General features: G+C 41.5%; 1 protein-coding gene and 1 long non-coding RNA gene across 4 annotated transcripts in view; one reads left to right on the plus strand and one right to left on the minus strand.

The window, feature by feature from the left end:
• The window catches only part of LOC110552113 (uncharacterized), a 35,148-nt gene extending 23,023 nt beyond the window's left edge, over window positions 1-12,125 (plus strand). Inside the window, exon 3 of one of the 2 annotated variants that reach the window (XR_009586793.1) lies at window positions 359-1,169. This is a non-coding gene — a long non-coding RNA (uncharacterized LOC110552113). Of the gene's footprint in view, window positions 1-358; window positions 1,170-10,210 lie in introns of those variants that run through there. The other variant, XR_002476628.2, reaches the window with a different exon arrangement.
• The window catches only part of LOC110552112 (24-hydroxycholesterol 7-alpha-hydroxylase), a 79,044-nt gene that overhangs the window by 9,847 nt on the left and 54,123 nt on the right, over window positions 1-15,074 (minus strand). For both annotated transcript variants that reach the window (XM_021643191.2, XM_060369687.1), the window contains exons 8-10: window positions 9,912-10,045; window positions 4,566-4,661; window positions 3,628-3,716 (exon numbers count right to left, since the gene is read on the minus strand). In XM_021643191.2, coding sequence (XP_021498866.1) covers window positions 3,628-3,716; window positions 4,566-4,661; window positions 9,912-10,045 — 319 coding nt within the window. The remainder of the gene's footprint in view (window positions 1-3,627; window positions 3,717-4,565; window positions 4,662-9,911; window positions 10,046-15,074) is intronic.

The raw sequence follows: 15,074 nt of genomic DNA on the forward strand, positions 1-15,074 counted from the left end.
GAACAATTCTTATTTTATCTCTCTTTAAAAACAAAATGTTTCATGAGTTGCCTGTTGAAAATAAGTGACAAGAAAAATATTTTTGAAACAAAATCTTAGTAGAAAACTAGACTTAATGAGATTTTTAAAAACAGGTAAAGAATAGTAAACATTTGTGTTCAACCTGTAGTCTGATTATATGGTAGATGGTTTCCCACATTTCATAGTCGAAAGGAATGATTAATATCTTGCCTCCAAACTCCCTCCTGCTCATAATTTAGCTATTTCCACCATCTATGATAGTCAGTTATGTTCAAAGCATCCTAATTTTGGCTTCTGGAAGCAACTTGTGGAGGAAAGAATTTATTTCATCTTACAGGTTATCGTCCATCATTGAAGGAAGTCAAGGCAGGAACTCAAGGCAGGAACTGAAGCAGAGAGCTTGGTGGAATACTGCTTACGGGATTGCTCCCCATGGCTTTTGTAGCTACCTTTCTTATGCAGCCCAGACCCACTTGCCTAGGGATAGCACTGCCCACAGTTACTGGGCCTTCCTACATTTGTCAGCAATCACAAAAAAAGCCTACAGACACCCACAGGTCAATCTGATGGATGTAAGTCCTCTTTGACGACTTCCCAGGTGTGCCCAGTTGACATCCAAGATTAGCCAACATTCACAGCCAATCTTTCTCCTCATCCCAACCTGATCTACTCTGGCCCAAGCATCAGTAAAATCATAAACTCCGATTCCCCTAACCAGTTACTTCATCTGTCTTGAATCTTCAGTGCCATGTACAACATTGCTATTCTCCATTCCTTTATATTTATGAATCCCATGACCACCTTGTCAGCACAAAGTGTTCACCTCATGACAGCTGAGGATATGGCTCTCTCATATCCAAATCCTCTGAGGTACACAGAACATTGCTTTGCATAGAGGAGGAACTCAATACATTCTGAATATACAACTTTTGTTCAAATAAAATACTATTGATTGAATTACAGTTTCCTAATCCTCTTCATTGTACCTATTACCTTCATATTCAAATAGATATCTCTCAGCCTTAAAACTACCAGGGAGGGTGGTAATAGTTTCTCTTGGAAATAATACTCATCAGGCAACTGTCCCTTGCTGGTCCATGCCTCATGTCTTCCTGGAAATACTGCACTCCTTGGCTTCAATATCAGGCTCAGAGCCAAGCATGACCAGCATATAAAAGTCTTAAGTTGCTGTTAAGTATCTATTTGTATAAAGAGACCAGAAAAAAGTAACATCTACTGCTTTCAGAAGAATGGCACCTGGAATAATGACTTACAGGGTGATAAAAATAATAAACTTCTCGTTTAAGAACTGCTTTTCTGGGGCTGAAGAGATGGCTTAGGAGCCAAAAGCAAATACACAAAAGACACAGGTTCAAGCACCAACACTACCAGGTCACGACTGCTAGTAACAGGAGTTCTGTGGGTTCTGATGTCCCCTTCTGGTCTCTTTGGGCACCAACACATATGCACATACACATAGATATAATTTAAAAAGTAAAATAAATCTTTTTCTCTCTGATGAACTGGTTTTCTAAAGTGGAAATAATGAGCGTCAGAATGGAAGAGCTGAGATTTGTTGCCGCTGTTGTACTGTTTAAACTTCCCTCTTGAAATATCTGACATGCATCTAGCTCTTGCAGGCAAGGTGGATGGATATGTGGGCATGTGGTCCAGTTCTAAAGATGGAACCACCAACTATCACTGTCTTTAAAATGTGGACATTCACTATCAAATAAAACAGTAACTGGACAGCTCTTTAAAAATGATTCTATACTGTGACCCAGTGGTATCTACACATGCCCAGGCTCTTTCCAGATCTCTGCTCTCTCATCCAGAGGCACCAATGTGTCACAAAGATTGCTGCTCTAAACACAGGCTGATTTGTTGTTATTGTTGTTGATGATATTTGATGGGGGAGTGAGGGCTGAAGGGAACATCTCCTAATTATGAAAACTAAAGTCTCCTTTTGGTATGATTGGGTCATTCTGTGTCAACTACCTAGTCCAGGACAAATCTTCAAGTCAACACTATGAGCCAATCTGCTTAGACTGAGGCCCCTGAAATCAGTTCTGAAAAGGAGGTTAAGTTTTTCGTGGCTGGCTAAAACTAAATTAAAATCATTTGGCAAGAAATGTAAGCTATTAAAAGCATGCTGATACTCTGAAACCCACAGAACAGAGGAATAAGATAGATGTTTACAGAATAACAACCTTAAATATGAACTGAGATTACTATTCAAATAAGGAAGATAACTGGGTTTTTTAATTAAGAAATTACAGTTTCTTAAACATACATGTTATGGTTGCTTTTACAAAACTGAGTTTGTTTCTCTGTTTCTCTCTTAACCCAGCTTTCACACAAATAACTGAGACTCTATTAAATGATCTAAACAAACTTCACAGCATAAGAACTGAGCAGTTTTAATTCTATTCTCAACCATCTAAGCTAATTTGTTTGTCTTCCAGCATGCATCCCAGAGATATTTTCACTCTGTAGCTTTCCTTGATGAACTCCATCTCCTTCTAACTCCTAGATATCTGCCTGTGGTTGACTCCCCTTCTTCCTCCTCTAACTCCTTCTCCCCAGGTTGGCAGGAAGTCCAGCCCTATTCTCTCTCCTGCTCAGCAATTGGCTGTAAGCTGCTTTATTGGCATATCAGAAGACAAATGGAAAGCAGTTTTTACACAACATTAAGACAGGAGATTCTGGGAATTTGGATTACAATCAGGTATGGGGATGGAGTACAAAAATCAGCATTTAAATTACACAATATCCTTATGCCTACATATAAGTTTTTAAAAGGGATTTGTAATGATTTCACTGAGTGAGATTATTAAAAATAAATGCCCATCTTACCCTAACTCAATGGGCCTTCCTCAATGAAGACATGGCCTTATTTAGCATAGTTTGTGAAAGGAGATGTTCTTTTCTTTTTTTTTTTTCTTTTTTCTTTTTCCTGGTTGGATAAATACTGCAAACAATCCACTAAATGATGGGCAATTGTTCTAGAACAGGAAAGTGTGTGGAATGCAAATGGATTGAACTATAAAAGGTGCCAAGGGGGAGGCTTCACAGGACCAAAGCTAACAGATAGGGACTATGCATATGCCTTTAATCCCCGTTCTGAGGAGGTGGGCACAGGGACCCACTGGCCAGCCACCATAGCCTGCTTAGTCAGTTGCAGACCAATAAAAGACTCAAAGAAAATGTGAGGAGTACCTGAGGAAGAAGACCTAAGGTTTCACTCTGCGTGCTTCCACATGCACACATGTACATATGTACCTGCACACATGCATCACATACTCCTCCCATGACACATGTGCACACACACACACACACACACACACACACACACACACACAGAGGTAGGTAATGCTTCAAACCACCCATGCATGAACTACAGAAGCCTCAATATTTTCTGTCACCAACAAGTGTAGTGTCTTCTCCTGAGGTCTCCTGTGAGAAGTGACCACAGACATCCCACACCACCCCTGACCAAAATGTGCCCTCCTGGATTTCCCTGTAACTTGATAATAAAAGACTGGAGGGCCAATTTCCCCCTAAGCCACACTTTCTGCATCCACGCTGCCCAGCTGTCACACTGACCTTCCAGGACACTGGAACTTCCCGTATCCAAATGCCATGAAGCCGTCCAAGAAAACATACTTATCTAAATTTGCCTCTTTCCAGCGTTCCTGTGGGAAGAAAACACTTTTTTTTTTCCTAAATCAGTCTTATATAAATAAGCTTAACTCTGCTTCTCTGGGCTAAAAATTATGCTGTACAGCTAATCCTTGCACACAGAGCTGCAGAGTCTCGGGTCATTTTTTCCCCCCAACCTGTTATTAATATCAGACATAACTGTGGTTCTGGAACATGAACTTACAAACAAAAAAGGCTTAACAAGAATTCTCTTAAGTGGCAAATGTAAATGACAACGTAAATCACCTTCGGAATGACTTAAGGAAAGGAAGGCATTCATGACAAGGTTTCAGGCTTTATCATAAAATTACTCATAATAGTAAATCTAGAAGCAAGACGCTGACAGAACTGCTTGCTGGAGGAAGCCTGGGTGAGGAATAAGCATATCTAGGTGCCAGTTCTCCTAGACTTACCTAAAGGCAAGGAATGAACGAGATGTATCTTGGGACTGCTCAGCGCTGTCACTCCCCAAGCACAGGAAGTGAGCGATCGCTGTCTTAATTTGCTCTGTTTTTATTTTGTGGGCTCCTTGGAAACCAGTAACAGAAGCATTTGCCTAAAGAATACAAAATAAGGCTTCCTGCAGAACCAGAGATACTGACTTTAATGTCCCTTCCTGGTTTTACATAAAAATTCATCTTTGAGGATGCTCTTTCCACACTCCTCTATCCAATCTGTAAATGTTGTAACATCTACATTGCAAATGCTTATTAGTCCATTGTAGCCATGATTAGGGACAGTTAGTAGAAAAATATGGCTGCTTTCTGATACAGACTCAGCTAATTTATGCATTCATATTCTTGACAAGAAACACAGAGATTATATTGAAGGAGACAACTTACAGGTTTGAATGACTCAGGTTCAGGAAAATATTTTGGATTTCTGTGTAGCCAGAATGGAGACAACATCAACATATCACCAGAAGGAACTGTATGATTCTAAAAATAGAAAAAAAATTATTTTGAAATATGTTTTAAGGAGATTTGTGGTCACTGAAAACAAAGCTACAACTATACTGTGAAAAACAGAGACATTTCTAATAAGTGTGAGAAAAAACTAATTTTTCTAGCACTCGCTCTCCCTCTTTCTCTCTCTCTCTCTCCCCTTGGTGGCAAGTGCCTTTACCCACTGAGCTTTCTCACTAACCCTCATGTTTTAGTTAGATACAGGGTCTCTTGCTCAGCCTGGAGCTAATATCACTCAGGATTCACTTGCTGGCGAGCACGTTCCCGGAATCTGCCTGTCTCTTTTCTGTTGGCACTGTGCTAATGAGTGGTCACTGCCACACTGGCTTTGTGTATAGATGCTGGGGATCTGAACTCAGGTCTTCATGCTTGCAAGACAAGATCTTTAACAAATTCTCCTTACTCCCTAAATAGATCATTTCTATGGTCCAATTAGGAGAAGACTGATTTCTAATTCTACATATTAGTCACATATGCATATGTGTTTGACTATACAGGCGCAGATGTTTTTGAATGTCAACATTGTATTTTCTTAAAGATTTTATTTTGATTATATTTCTATATATGTATCTCTCTATTTCTGTACATGAGTCTAGAAGACTCATTGGGGAGTCTGGAAGAGGACATTGGGTTCCCCTGGAACAGGAATTGTAAACAGTTGAGAGTTGCCACATGGGTGCTGGGAACTTGGGTCCTCTGCAAAAGCAGCACATGCTCTTAACCACTGAGCCATCTCCCCAACCCTGACTATTTATTTTTAAGTAGGTGTATGTGTGTGTATCTGTATGTATATGCACATGAGTGCTAGTGACTACAGAGGCCAGAAGAAGGTGTCATATTCTCTAGACTTGGCATTGTAGGCCGTTGTAAGCCATCCAGCTCGGGTGTTAAAAACAAACCAGGCAGGAAAGAGGTGTATATACACATGTGTATATGTACTTATGTATTTATGTATGTATATGTATATAGTTGTGTATGTATATAAACATATATGTGTATGTGTTTGTGTGTATGTGTGTAGCATGATGGATATCAAAAAAGAATGACCACCACACCTCTTAGTATTATTAATACTTACTTAATTAAACATCCATTGTTTCCTCTTGTGCTTATTTTTTTCAACAAAAATATTTAAAATTTTAAGAAATCAACAAAACAAATCCAATGATATCAGTATCCTGGCGAGAAAAGGGAAACTGAAGGCTAGGGCAGCAGAGACAAACTGGAGGCCTGGACAGGGTAGGCTCCAGCGAGGATATGGAGATGTCTACAAGATGTTCAGAGATAAAGACAGAGTAGAGGCTGAGGAAATGACCAACCCATCCCTGGCCCAACCTGAGACCCACCCGATGGGAGACAGCCAATCCCTGACACCATTAACCATACTCTGCTATGTTTACAGATAGGAACCTAACTTAAGCATTCTCTGAGAGCCCTCACCCCCGACTCAGAGCCAATCATCAGGTAGAGCTCAGAGAGTCCTGTGGAAGAGTGGAAGGGTAGGTTAGAAGGACCTGGAGAGAACAAAAATACTGCAAAAAGACAAACAGAGTCAACTAAATTAGACCCATGGCAGCTTACAGAGGCAGAAGTGCCAACCAAAGAACATGCATGGACTTGACTTAGGCCCCCTACCCATATTTAATCAATGAACATTTTGATCCTCATGTGCGTCCTCTAGTAAGTTGAGTGGGTGATGTCTATGGCATGGACACTGTTTCCTGCTTTTGATCTCTTTGCCCCAGCTGGGCTGCCTTGCCTGGCCATAGTGGATGAGGATGAGCTTGGCCCTGATACAACTTGATGTGCTGGGGTGGGTTGGAGGGGGGGTGAGCTCCCCTTTTCTGAAGACAAGAGGAAAAGAGATAGGATGAAGAGGGTGGGTAGGAGGGAGGGAGAGAGGGACTGGATGGAGAGAAGGGAGTGGGCTATGATCATGATTTAAAAGTAAATATGTAAAATAAAAATAAAATTTAAAAATATGAGTCAGTAGAGTGGTTAAGGAGGCACCCTATGTCAATCTCTGTGAATCTCTATCATCCAGAGACATGCATATACAAAACACACACACACACACACACACACACCCCATACAGCACATCCATTCATACAGCACACACACAGACAAACAAACACATACTCACACACACACATACAGTGCACACACACCACAATCAAGCGATTTATCAGAGAAACGAAAGGCTGATTCAGTTATTTGGTCGTTAGTAAATGAACCCATATCAACAGGACAAAGACAAGCATGTGATTATATCAGTTGATGCAGAAAAGCAAGAGAGAAAATCCAGTAGTAATGTATGATGAACAAAATTCTCAGCCGAGAAGAAATAAATTGTCTTGAACTTGAAAAAGAGCATCTATAAAAATTCTCTACCCAGCATTGTACCTAACGGTGGAAATACACAGCTTTCCCCTCGAGACCAGAACAAAGCACTTTCAGACACCACTAGTCGTCAGGAGAGTGCTGGACACTAGAGGGGGTGGGAGGGGGGGTGATAATATAAGAAAACAAAAAGAAGACAGAAATAAAAACATTGTCCACATCAAAGAAATCACCCAAATCTACAAACACTCCTAGATGCTGGACAGGAAATGTAGCTTGTGGGGAGGGAGCATGACAGGCATGCTGGTTCCCATCCCTGTTACCACAGAAATCAGGAACAATCGTATTTCTACACACCAGTGGCTTAAAACTGAAAGCTGAAGCAACAAGAGAACACACACACACACACACACACACACACACACACCTATATGCCAGATAGAGTATATCACACTTCCAGTACTAGTACTTTAAAGGTCGAGGCAGGGGGATCATTCCAAGTCCCAGGCCTAACTGGGATGTACACGTGTTCTCTTCTGAATGAGACCCTGCTCAACGGCCTGCCCCAAATGACCGCTTACAGATGTTCTAAAATCTATGAAATACTAGAAATAAATCTTGCTTTAAAACTCTTGTTTGCCTGAAAGAGCCACCATGAAACCCACTGAGACAGGGACAGCTGTGCCAAGTCTGATATATATATATTAACCAGAATACAAATTCAGTCAGGATTCTACTGACATTCAGAGGAGCAAACATGTCTCTCCACTTCATTCTTACAAGCAGACAATTTCCTCTCAGAGCACACTCACAGTTTGAAGTAATCAATAGATTAATTAAAAGAAAACCATCTAAATCCCAGTAAAACAAAACGCTGTGATTTATGTAAGATCAGTGAAACTAACTTGGTCTTCACAGGGGTGCAAATGCTCTAACTGTTATAAATTGGGAGTTTTATCTCTTCTGTGTTCTACCAAAATCCCCGGGTATCGATCCCCAAACTCTCCAGCTGTGTATAAAAAGGCAAACAAGAGAGTGAAGGGAATCCGTGTGAGCTCTCTGGGTAATGCAGGCCCTGTAGGCAAACAATTCTGGTAAAAACAACAACAACAAATAAATCTTGGTTCTGGTGAATGATTCACAAATATTTCTCTGCAGCATGCAATCTACCGAGTGCACAAACTTCACACGGTGAGCTGGATCATTCTCCCCCATTCTGTCCTCGCTCTACTGCCATGCCCATGCCAGGCTGACCCATGCCTCTCCTGCTCTCTCCTCACACCTACTCACCTGCAGCTAGAAACTTCTTGCATTCGTTCAGAGGAGTTGCTCTCACTTCCACTCCCTGATTCTACTCAAAAATACTTGTGGAGACTCACAGTGCAGAAAATAGGTGTCCGTAAAGTGCACGCCTATAAATGGCACGCACATCGGTATTGCCTCTCCCTGTGACAAGGCTCAGGGCACAGCCCTGAGGAAGGAGTGGAGGATTCTAAGAGAGGAACTGGGCGGGAGTACTGTGTTTTCTGGACATGGCGGAGCTGTTGTGCTCATGAGCCCATGCCAGCTATGGCCACCTGCTCCAGACCTGCCCAAGAACCAGCCAACAAGAACGGGGGACGGGCACACAAGTCCCACCCCTAGCTGAGGGGCTTTGTACAGCTGATGGCTGCTAGGGGAGGAGGGATTCCCTTTCTTTAGGTTAGCCAGGCCCTGCCTTCATGCCTGTATGAGCAGCACTAGGTAGGCTCCGTGGGTGTCAACTACAAAAAGAGAATGCCAAGTTTGGAGGCAGACGTGGAAAGGGAACTGAAAGGACCTGGAAAAGGGGTGAACGTGACTGAAATACACCACATGCATCTATAAGATTCTCAGGAATAAACAAAAATTAAAAAAAAAACTGCTTTGTGGAGTCAGCTGACAAGAGCCCACCCACCTGATTTGAACAGCATTACGTAACTCTGATATAGGGTGACATGGCCAGATTTCTAATGTAAATGTTATACATTAGCTAAACTATCTCCCAAAAGGCAAACCTCTCAATGAGATGTTGTTACTTAGCTCACTGTTTCAAACTGTCCTATAGTCACTGAGTACTCAGGGGAACTTTAGGACTCATACAGCAGTGTATGTTACCAAAACTCCAATGACATATTTCATTGGAAAGATGAAAACTTAATATTCGTGTGTAATCATGAGAGGCTCCGAATAACCAAAGTAATTTTAACTGAAATTAAGAAAGCAGGGGGCAGGACATCACATGACCTAAAAGTTGCAACAAATTAACAGTAATCAAAACAGTGCAACACCGGACACACAAAACAAGAGAATAGAGCAGAGAGCCCTAAAATGAATTTACTCATTTATGCCAAGCTGACGTTTTTTTTATAAAGGTGCCAAGATTATCCAGTGGGAAGATGTCAGTATTCTAAATAAATGGTGTTGGGATAATAGGATACCTACATGCAGAAGAAGAGTCTGGGAGGTAGGAGGAGACATGAGGGATGCTGGTCAAATAACACAAAATTCCACTTAAACAGGAGAACAGGTTAAAGAGATATGGTACACCATGTAGTCACTATAGTTAGAAATAATGGAGAGCTGCTGAGTGAGTGCACCAGTATTTTCATGCAAGAATGGTGTGTGAAACAATATACAGGTTAATGATTGGATTCGACCATTACAAAATGTATACATATTTCAAAGTATGTTGTCTATTATGGACAAATGTCATTTATATTCAGTTATAAGAAATCAAAGAAATCAATAATACATCAATCTAGAAAATGTATGCACAAAACGTTTTTTGGTTGTGTGGGGTTTTTTGTTTTGTTGTCGTTGTTGTTGAAAGTTCATCATTTTCAAACAAAACCAGTGCTTACCAGAATCTTAACAGGCTTCACTACTTTTCTACTGATAATACCAGGGGCTCTCAAGCGGATGGATTCCAGAACACACCACTTAACTAGATCGAGCCTCTTCAAGTCATCTTCAGACACTTTAATCTTCCCTTTCCCTGTAAAGAGATTTTAAAGATTAAAGAAGAGATGCACTAGAGAGACCAAAGCTAGTTTCTGTGAGTTTAATGAAGAGTTTGAAGACTTTGAGGCTTGTCGACACAGGATAAACTCCCTAACAAGGAAAATACCACTGATATATTGATTTGGCTTTTCTCTGACAGGATGGACTGGCTCCCAACCCAGCTGTAACACTCCTGTGCCCACAAGGTGGCTAAGATGGTCCCTGTGTGGAAAAGGGTTCAGTTTTTCCTCATCTCATTCTTCCTTGCCAAAATCCTCACTGCGTTTAAAGAAACCTCAATGAAAGATTGGCAGTACAAGGAGAAACTACAAGAGGTCAGAAAAGTAAATGTTTCCAAAAAGTCCCGGACATGCTTTAGCCATTGGGGAAGTGCAAATCCGCATTGCCTTGCAGGGCTAGGAGATGGCTCAATTGGTTAAGGCTTGCCATCCAGGCATGGAGGCCCCTGTGAAAAAGCTAGGATGGAGCTGAATGTCAGCACTAGGGAAGCGGAGATGGAGGGTCCCTGGGCCTTGCAGGCCAGCTAGCCTAGCAGAATCAATGAGTTCCAGGTCTGCTGAGACAGGCTGTCTCAAGAAGTAAGGTAAAAAAGCATCCATAGAAGACATCCACCATCAACCTCTGGCCTCCACAAGCAGCTGCACAGAATGGTCCAGGGACTCTGCTGCCCTCTTTTGGCCCCCACAGGCACTGCATGCATATGGTACGTGCAAGTAAAACACTAAAAGCAAACTTTTTTTTTTTTTAAGTTATGGCGATCATCATATTGCAAACTAAGCATAGCTGTGAAAAATAATTATCACCTTTCTCTCATATGCACTCACATATTCATATAATACACACATACACACATACATACACATACACAAACACACTCTAAGATTCCATCTCATTCCAGGAAGAATAGATATTATCAGACAAGCAAATGAGAGCAAATCTTGGCAGGTATATAGAGTAAGCAGAGCCCTTACACACTACTGGTGGGACAGTAAACTGGTACAGCCTCTACTGAGCTCGGTATAGAACGTCCTGGTGAAATTAAAATGGAAACTACCGAACGATGCAGTTGTATGACTTCGTACCTTCCCAAAGAACTCCAAGCCACCGAGAGGCTTGCTTGAACGCATTTATTGTTGCTCTGGTCACGATAGTAAAGATTTGGGAATGGCTAGACACCCATCCACAGATGAACAGATAAAGAAAATGTGGTACATATACGCAACGGAACCTTATTCAGATGGAAAGAGGAGGGAAATGGGATCCACTGGGAAATGGCTCCAGCTGGAGACCATTGGAGCTGCCAAGATGGATCAGCAGTTAAGAGAACTTGTTGCTCTCGAAGAGGGTCTGGATTTGGTTCACAGAACTTACAGCCACACATGACTTCAATTCCAGATAGATTCAACACCCTCTCTGGTACCAGGTAAGCATATAGCACGCATACATGCACACAGACACATCGACACACATAGACATAAAATAAAAATAGTTAAGTCTTTTTTTAAGTAATGGAGATGATTATATTATGCAAAATGTGCCAGATTGGGAAAGAAATTTTATTTTGTTTTCTCTCATGTGCAGAATCTACATTTAAATGTATGTATGTACACATATATATGACATGACAGTAGATAGGAACCAAGAGAGGAAAAAGCATGTTTAGGAAGAGAACAAGAGGGGGTAATGGAATGTATATGCATGGGGAGTAAGGGGTCAGAATGAGGAGAGGTCAGACAGGTAAGGGCAACAAAGGGATGAAGGAGAACAAAAGTACAGAGAAAGAGATGTGTTTCATCACAATGAAACATTATTTCTTTGTATGTTAACCAAATTTTAATTAAAAAAAAAAAACAAAACAGAGAGAGAGGACACTAAAGGTGACCCGTTTGGTGATTGGAAACCAGATTTCACAATAAACTCGGGCCTTGAACTCATGACCCTGCAGCCTTATCCTTCTGGTTGCTTTGACTGAAGGCATGCACCACCTTTTACTTTTCTATTTAATCGTTTACTATGGAAGACCCAACAAGGTCATTAGGGTGAGGAGGTTGACTTCTCTGAAATGGAGCACACCCTCTTTTTTTTTTTTTAAATATTGGACACCTCTAAAGATTTAATCATTAACTAATATATATATATTGCTTTGCCAATGGATAAGACAGAGAAGTGGCCTTTAGTAGACCTGGACCATGGCATTCACAGCTCAGCTTTTCTCAGAATGCAGAATTTGATGATTAGATGTATATTCTCCGGAGGGCAGTTCTTCTCAGCTCCATATTGCTGTTGTTGTTAATTAATTTACTTATTTATTTCATATCCTGAGCTTGGCTTCTCCCTCCTCTCTGTCTAGTTCCCCCCCCCCTCACCTTCCCCACCACCTGCAAACCTTTCAGAAAATAGGAGGCTTCCCATGGGTATCAACCTGCTTTGGCATGTCAGCTTTCAGTAAGAGAAGGCACATCTCCTATTGAGGGAAGAGGAGGCAGTCCAGTTATAGGAAAGAGTCCCAGGGGCAGGCAACAGAGTCAGGGACAGCCGTCCCTCGCACTGGCAGGCGTCCCACATGAAGGAAAGCTGCACAAATGTTACATATGTGCAGAGGGCTTGGGTCTGTCCCATGCATGCTCTCTAGTTGGTGGTTCAGTAAAAACACCCCCTCTTAAGACAGTCATGCCAAACTGCGAACCCTTATCTTCCCCCACTGAAGTAAACACGCACTCCCGACCACACCGTCTTGTCATGACAGAAAATGGTTGGGATCTGCCAAGTTGCTGGAGCTGCCTCTGACTGACACTACAATATAACAGGAAGTGATACAAGATGACTATAATATAGTATTGTGGATATAATATAATAATGTGAATATGCTTTGCACTTGGCTTTGTCTTCTCAACCTTTGCCAAACTACCGTGTGGCAGTGGAGAGAGGAGTGTCTTGTACCCATCCTTGAATTTAAGCTATTGAGGTGACCCTGGGAGTATTGGGGGGGAGAGAACTCATCAACCATGTGATCAGAAAACTGGGACTCTTAGCTCTTAACCCACACCTCAACTTCTGGAGAACTGGAAGTTTAATTTTGTGACTGAATCAACCATGCCTGTGCAGAGTAACTGTCCTAAAATCTCCTTTGGGTTTTCAAATATACCCATGTGCTGGGAGGGTCACATGTACCAGCTCCAAGGGGCAAGACACTCCCATTGCTGCCCCCTTCCAGATGCTTCTCTCTCTCTCTCTGGCCACCCCTGTAAGAGCACCCTTCATCATAAACACGTAATAGTAAGTAAAGCATTTCTCTGAATTCTGTGAGTCATTAGGGTAAACCAGTGAGCCTTGAGGACAGCAACCTGCAGTTAAAACAGACACAGTAGGAGTGACCTGGGACCTACTACTTTCTATGGTTATTTCAAGCAGTGGCAGTAGTGTGGGGTTGAGCCCAGAACTTTCAGGGAGCCCTAAGTCCAGGCAGCAAGTATCAGAACTGAATTGGGTGCCTGGAGAGAGGTATAAAATGCCTTGGTGTAGAGAGATAATGCCAATGTTTTCCCTTTGGAAAACGCAGTTGATATACTCCTTTTATCACACCTCACATGGAATCTTGGAGCCTGGCTGACCTTTGTACATTGCATAGCCTGTTTGCCTGACTCAGTTGGTTTACCTCATATACAATAGGAACATTGCCTATACCCGCCTTACAGAGTTGTCAGGATTGTGAGGGTAAATGCACGTAAATCTCTCAGAGTCTTAACTGTCAAATGGCAAGAACTCAGCAAATGTTACCCATCGTTATGATTGTCTCTGCCCTTTGCAACTGTCTGAAAGGCTGTCTCCCATCACCCTTCAGGCCACAGGTAAAACATCCCCTGAGAGAGCCTTTCTCTGACTACCCCAGTTCTTTCCCAACTCACCACAACACCATGATATCTTCATGGGTTTGATACATAAATTAATTCAGCTTATAATTTTATCATGAGGTTCCCCAAATGTATTAACATTTCGTTTCTTTATCTCGTTCCTTTAACATCCATTGATGTGTACTTACGATCTAATACACTGTCTTTGGCATGGGAAGCAGTCTGTACATTATTATTATTGATGGGTTAAATGAATGAACAAATTGGCTGATGTCTAAAACAGGGCAAGAAAAGATTACTTTTCAAAAGCTGTAGCTCGTGTGCAGATGGTGAGAAAGATTCAGAGACAATTCTGAGGAAGAATGGGGAAATGTTTAAATGAAATAGAATTTAGTGAAAACGTTACATATACCAGACCCAAGAATTGGTAGTTCTGGGACATTCCCCAATGCTGTTACACTGCCGGTATGAAGACCATACATTAAGAAAAAACAAAAGCACAGTGACAGATTAAAAGAAAAAGAAGGGAGCAATGGCTACTCTCAGTGAGAGAGCACTGACTTAGACATAGAAAGCCCTGGGTTGAATTCCTAGTACGAGAAATCAGTAAACAAGTAAATGATTCTCTTCTGTTTTATTTACTAAATATTCTCATTTTAAAGCTGCTCTTATTACCATACTAATTACGAAATCACTTCTTCTTTTTAAAAACAAAGGTAAGTAAACTTAGAGCGTAAGAACTACGATTTAAATCGGAGCCCAAATCCGAAATTTCAAGTGGACATATTGACACCAAACATCACTCTCCTCTGATTCCCGTCAGTGCAAGAAAGGACTTTTAGCTCTTAGGCTGAGCCAAGAAAAACTGTGCCGTGCATTCCTTAACTCTGACAACTTTTAATCCAGAAATTTCATCCATTTTAAAGTACATTTTAATTTTTGTACTGGGGTCCAGAGTATAAGACTTGGGTCTTCGGGCTTGGTGGCAGGTGCAGTCACCTCCTCTGCCATCTTACCAGTCCCCAGTTTTGTAGTTCTTGTAACTACAAAACTGTCAACTCCCTTGAGCAGTAGAGCCTCGGAGACCACTGGCCAAACTTACCAACCTACCTACCACTTTCCTACCTAACTACTTATGTATATGTCTCTATC

Source organism: Meriones unguiculatus, chromosome 16 (assembly GCF_030254825.1).
Source record: "Meriones unguiculatus strain TT.TT164.6M chromosome 16, Bangor_MerUng_6.1, whole genome shotgun sequence".
NCBI lineage: Eukaryota > Metazoa > Chordata > Mammalia > Rodentia > Muridae > Meriones > Meriones unguiculatus.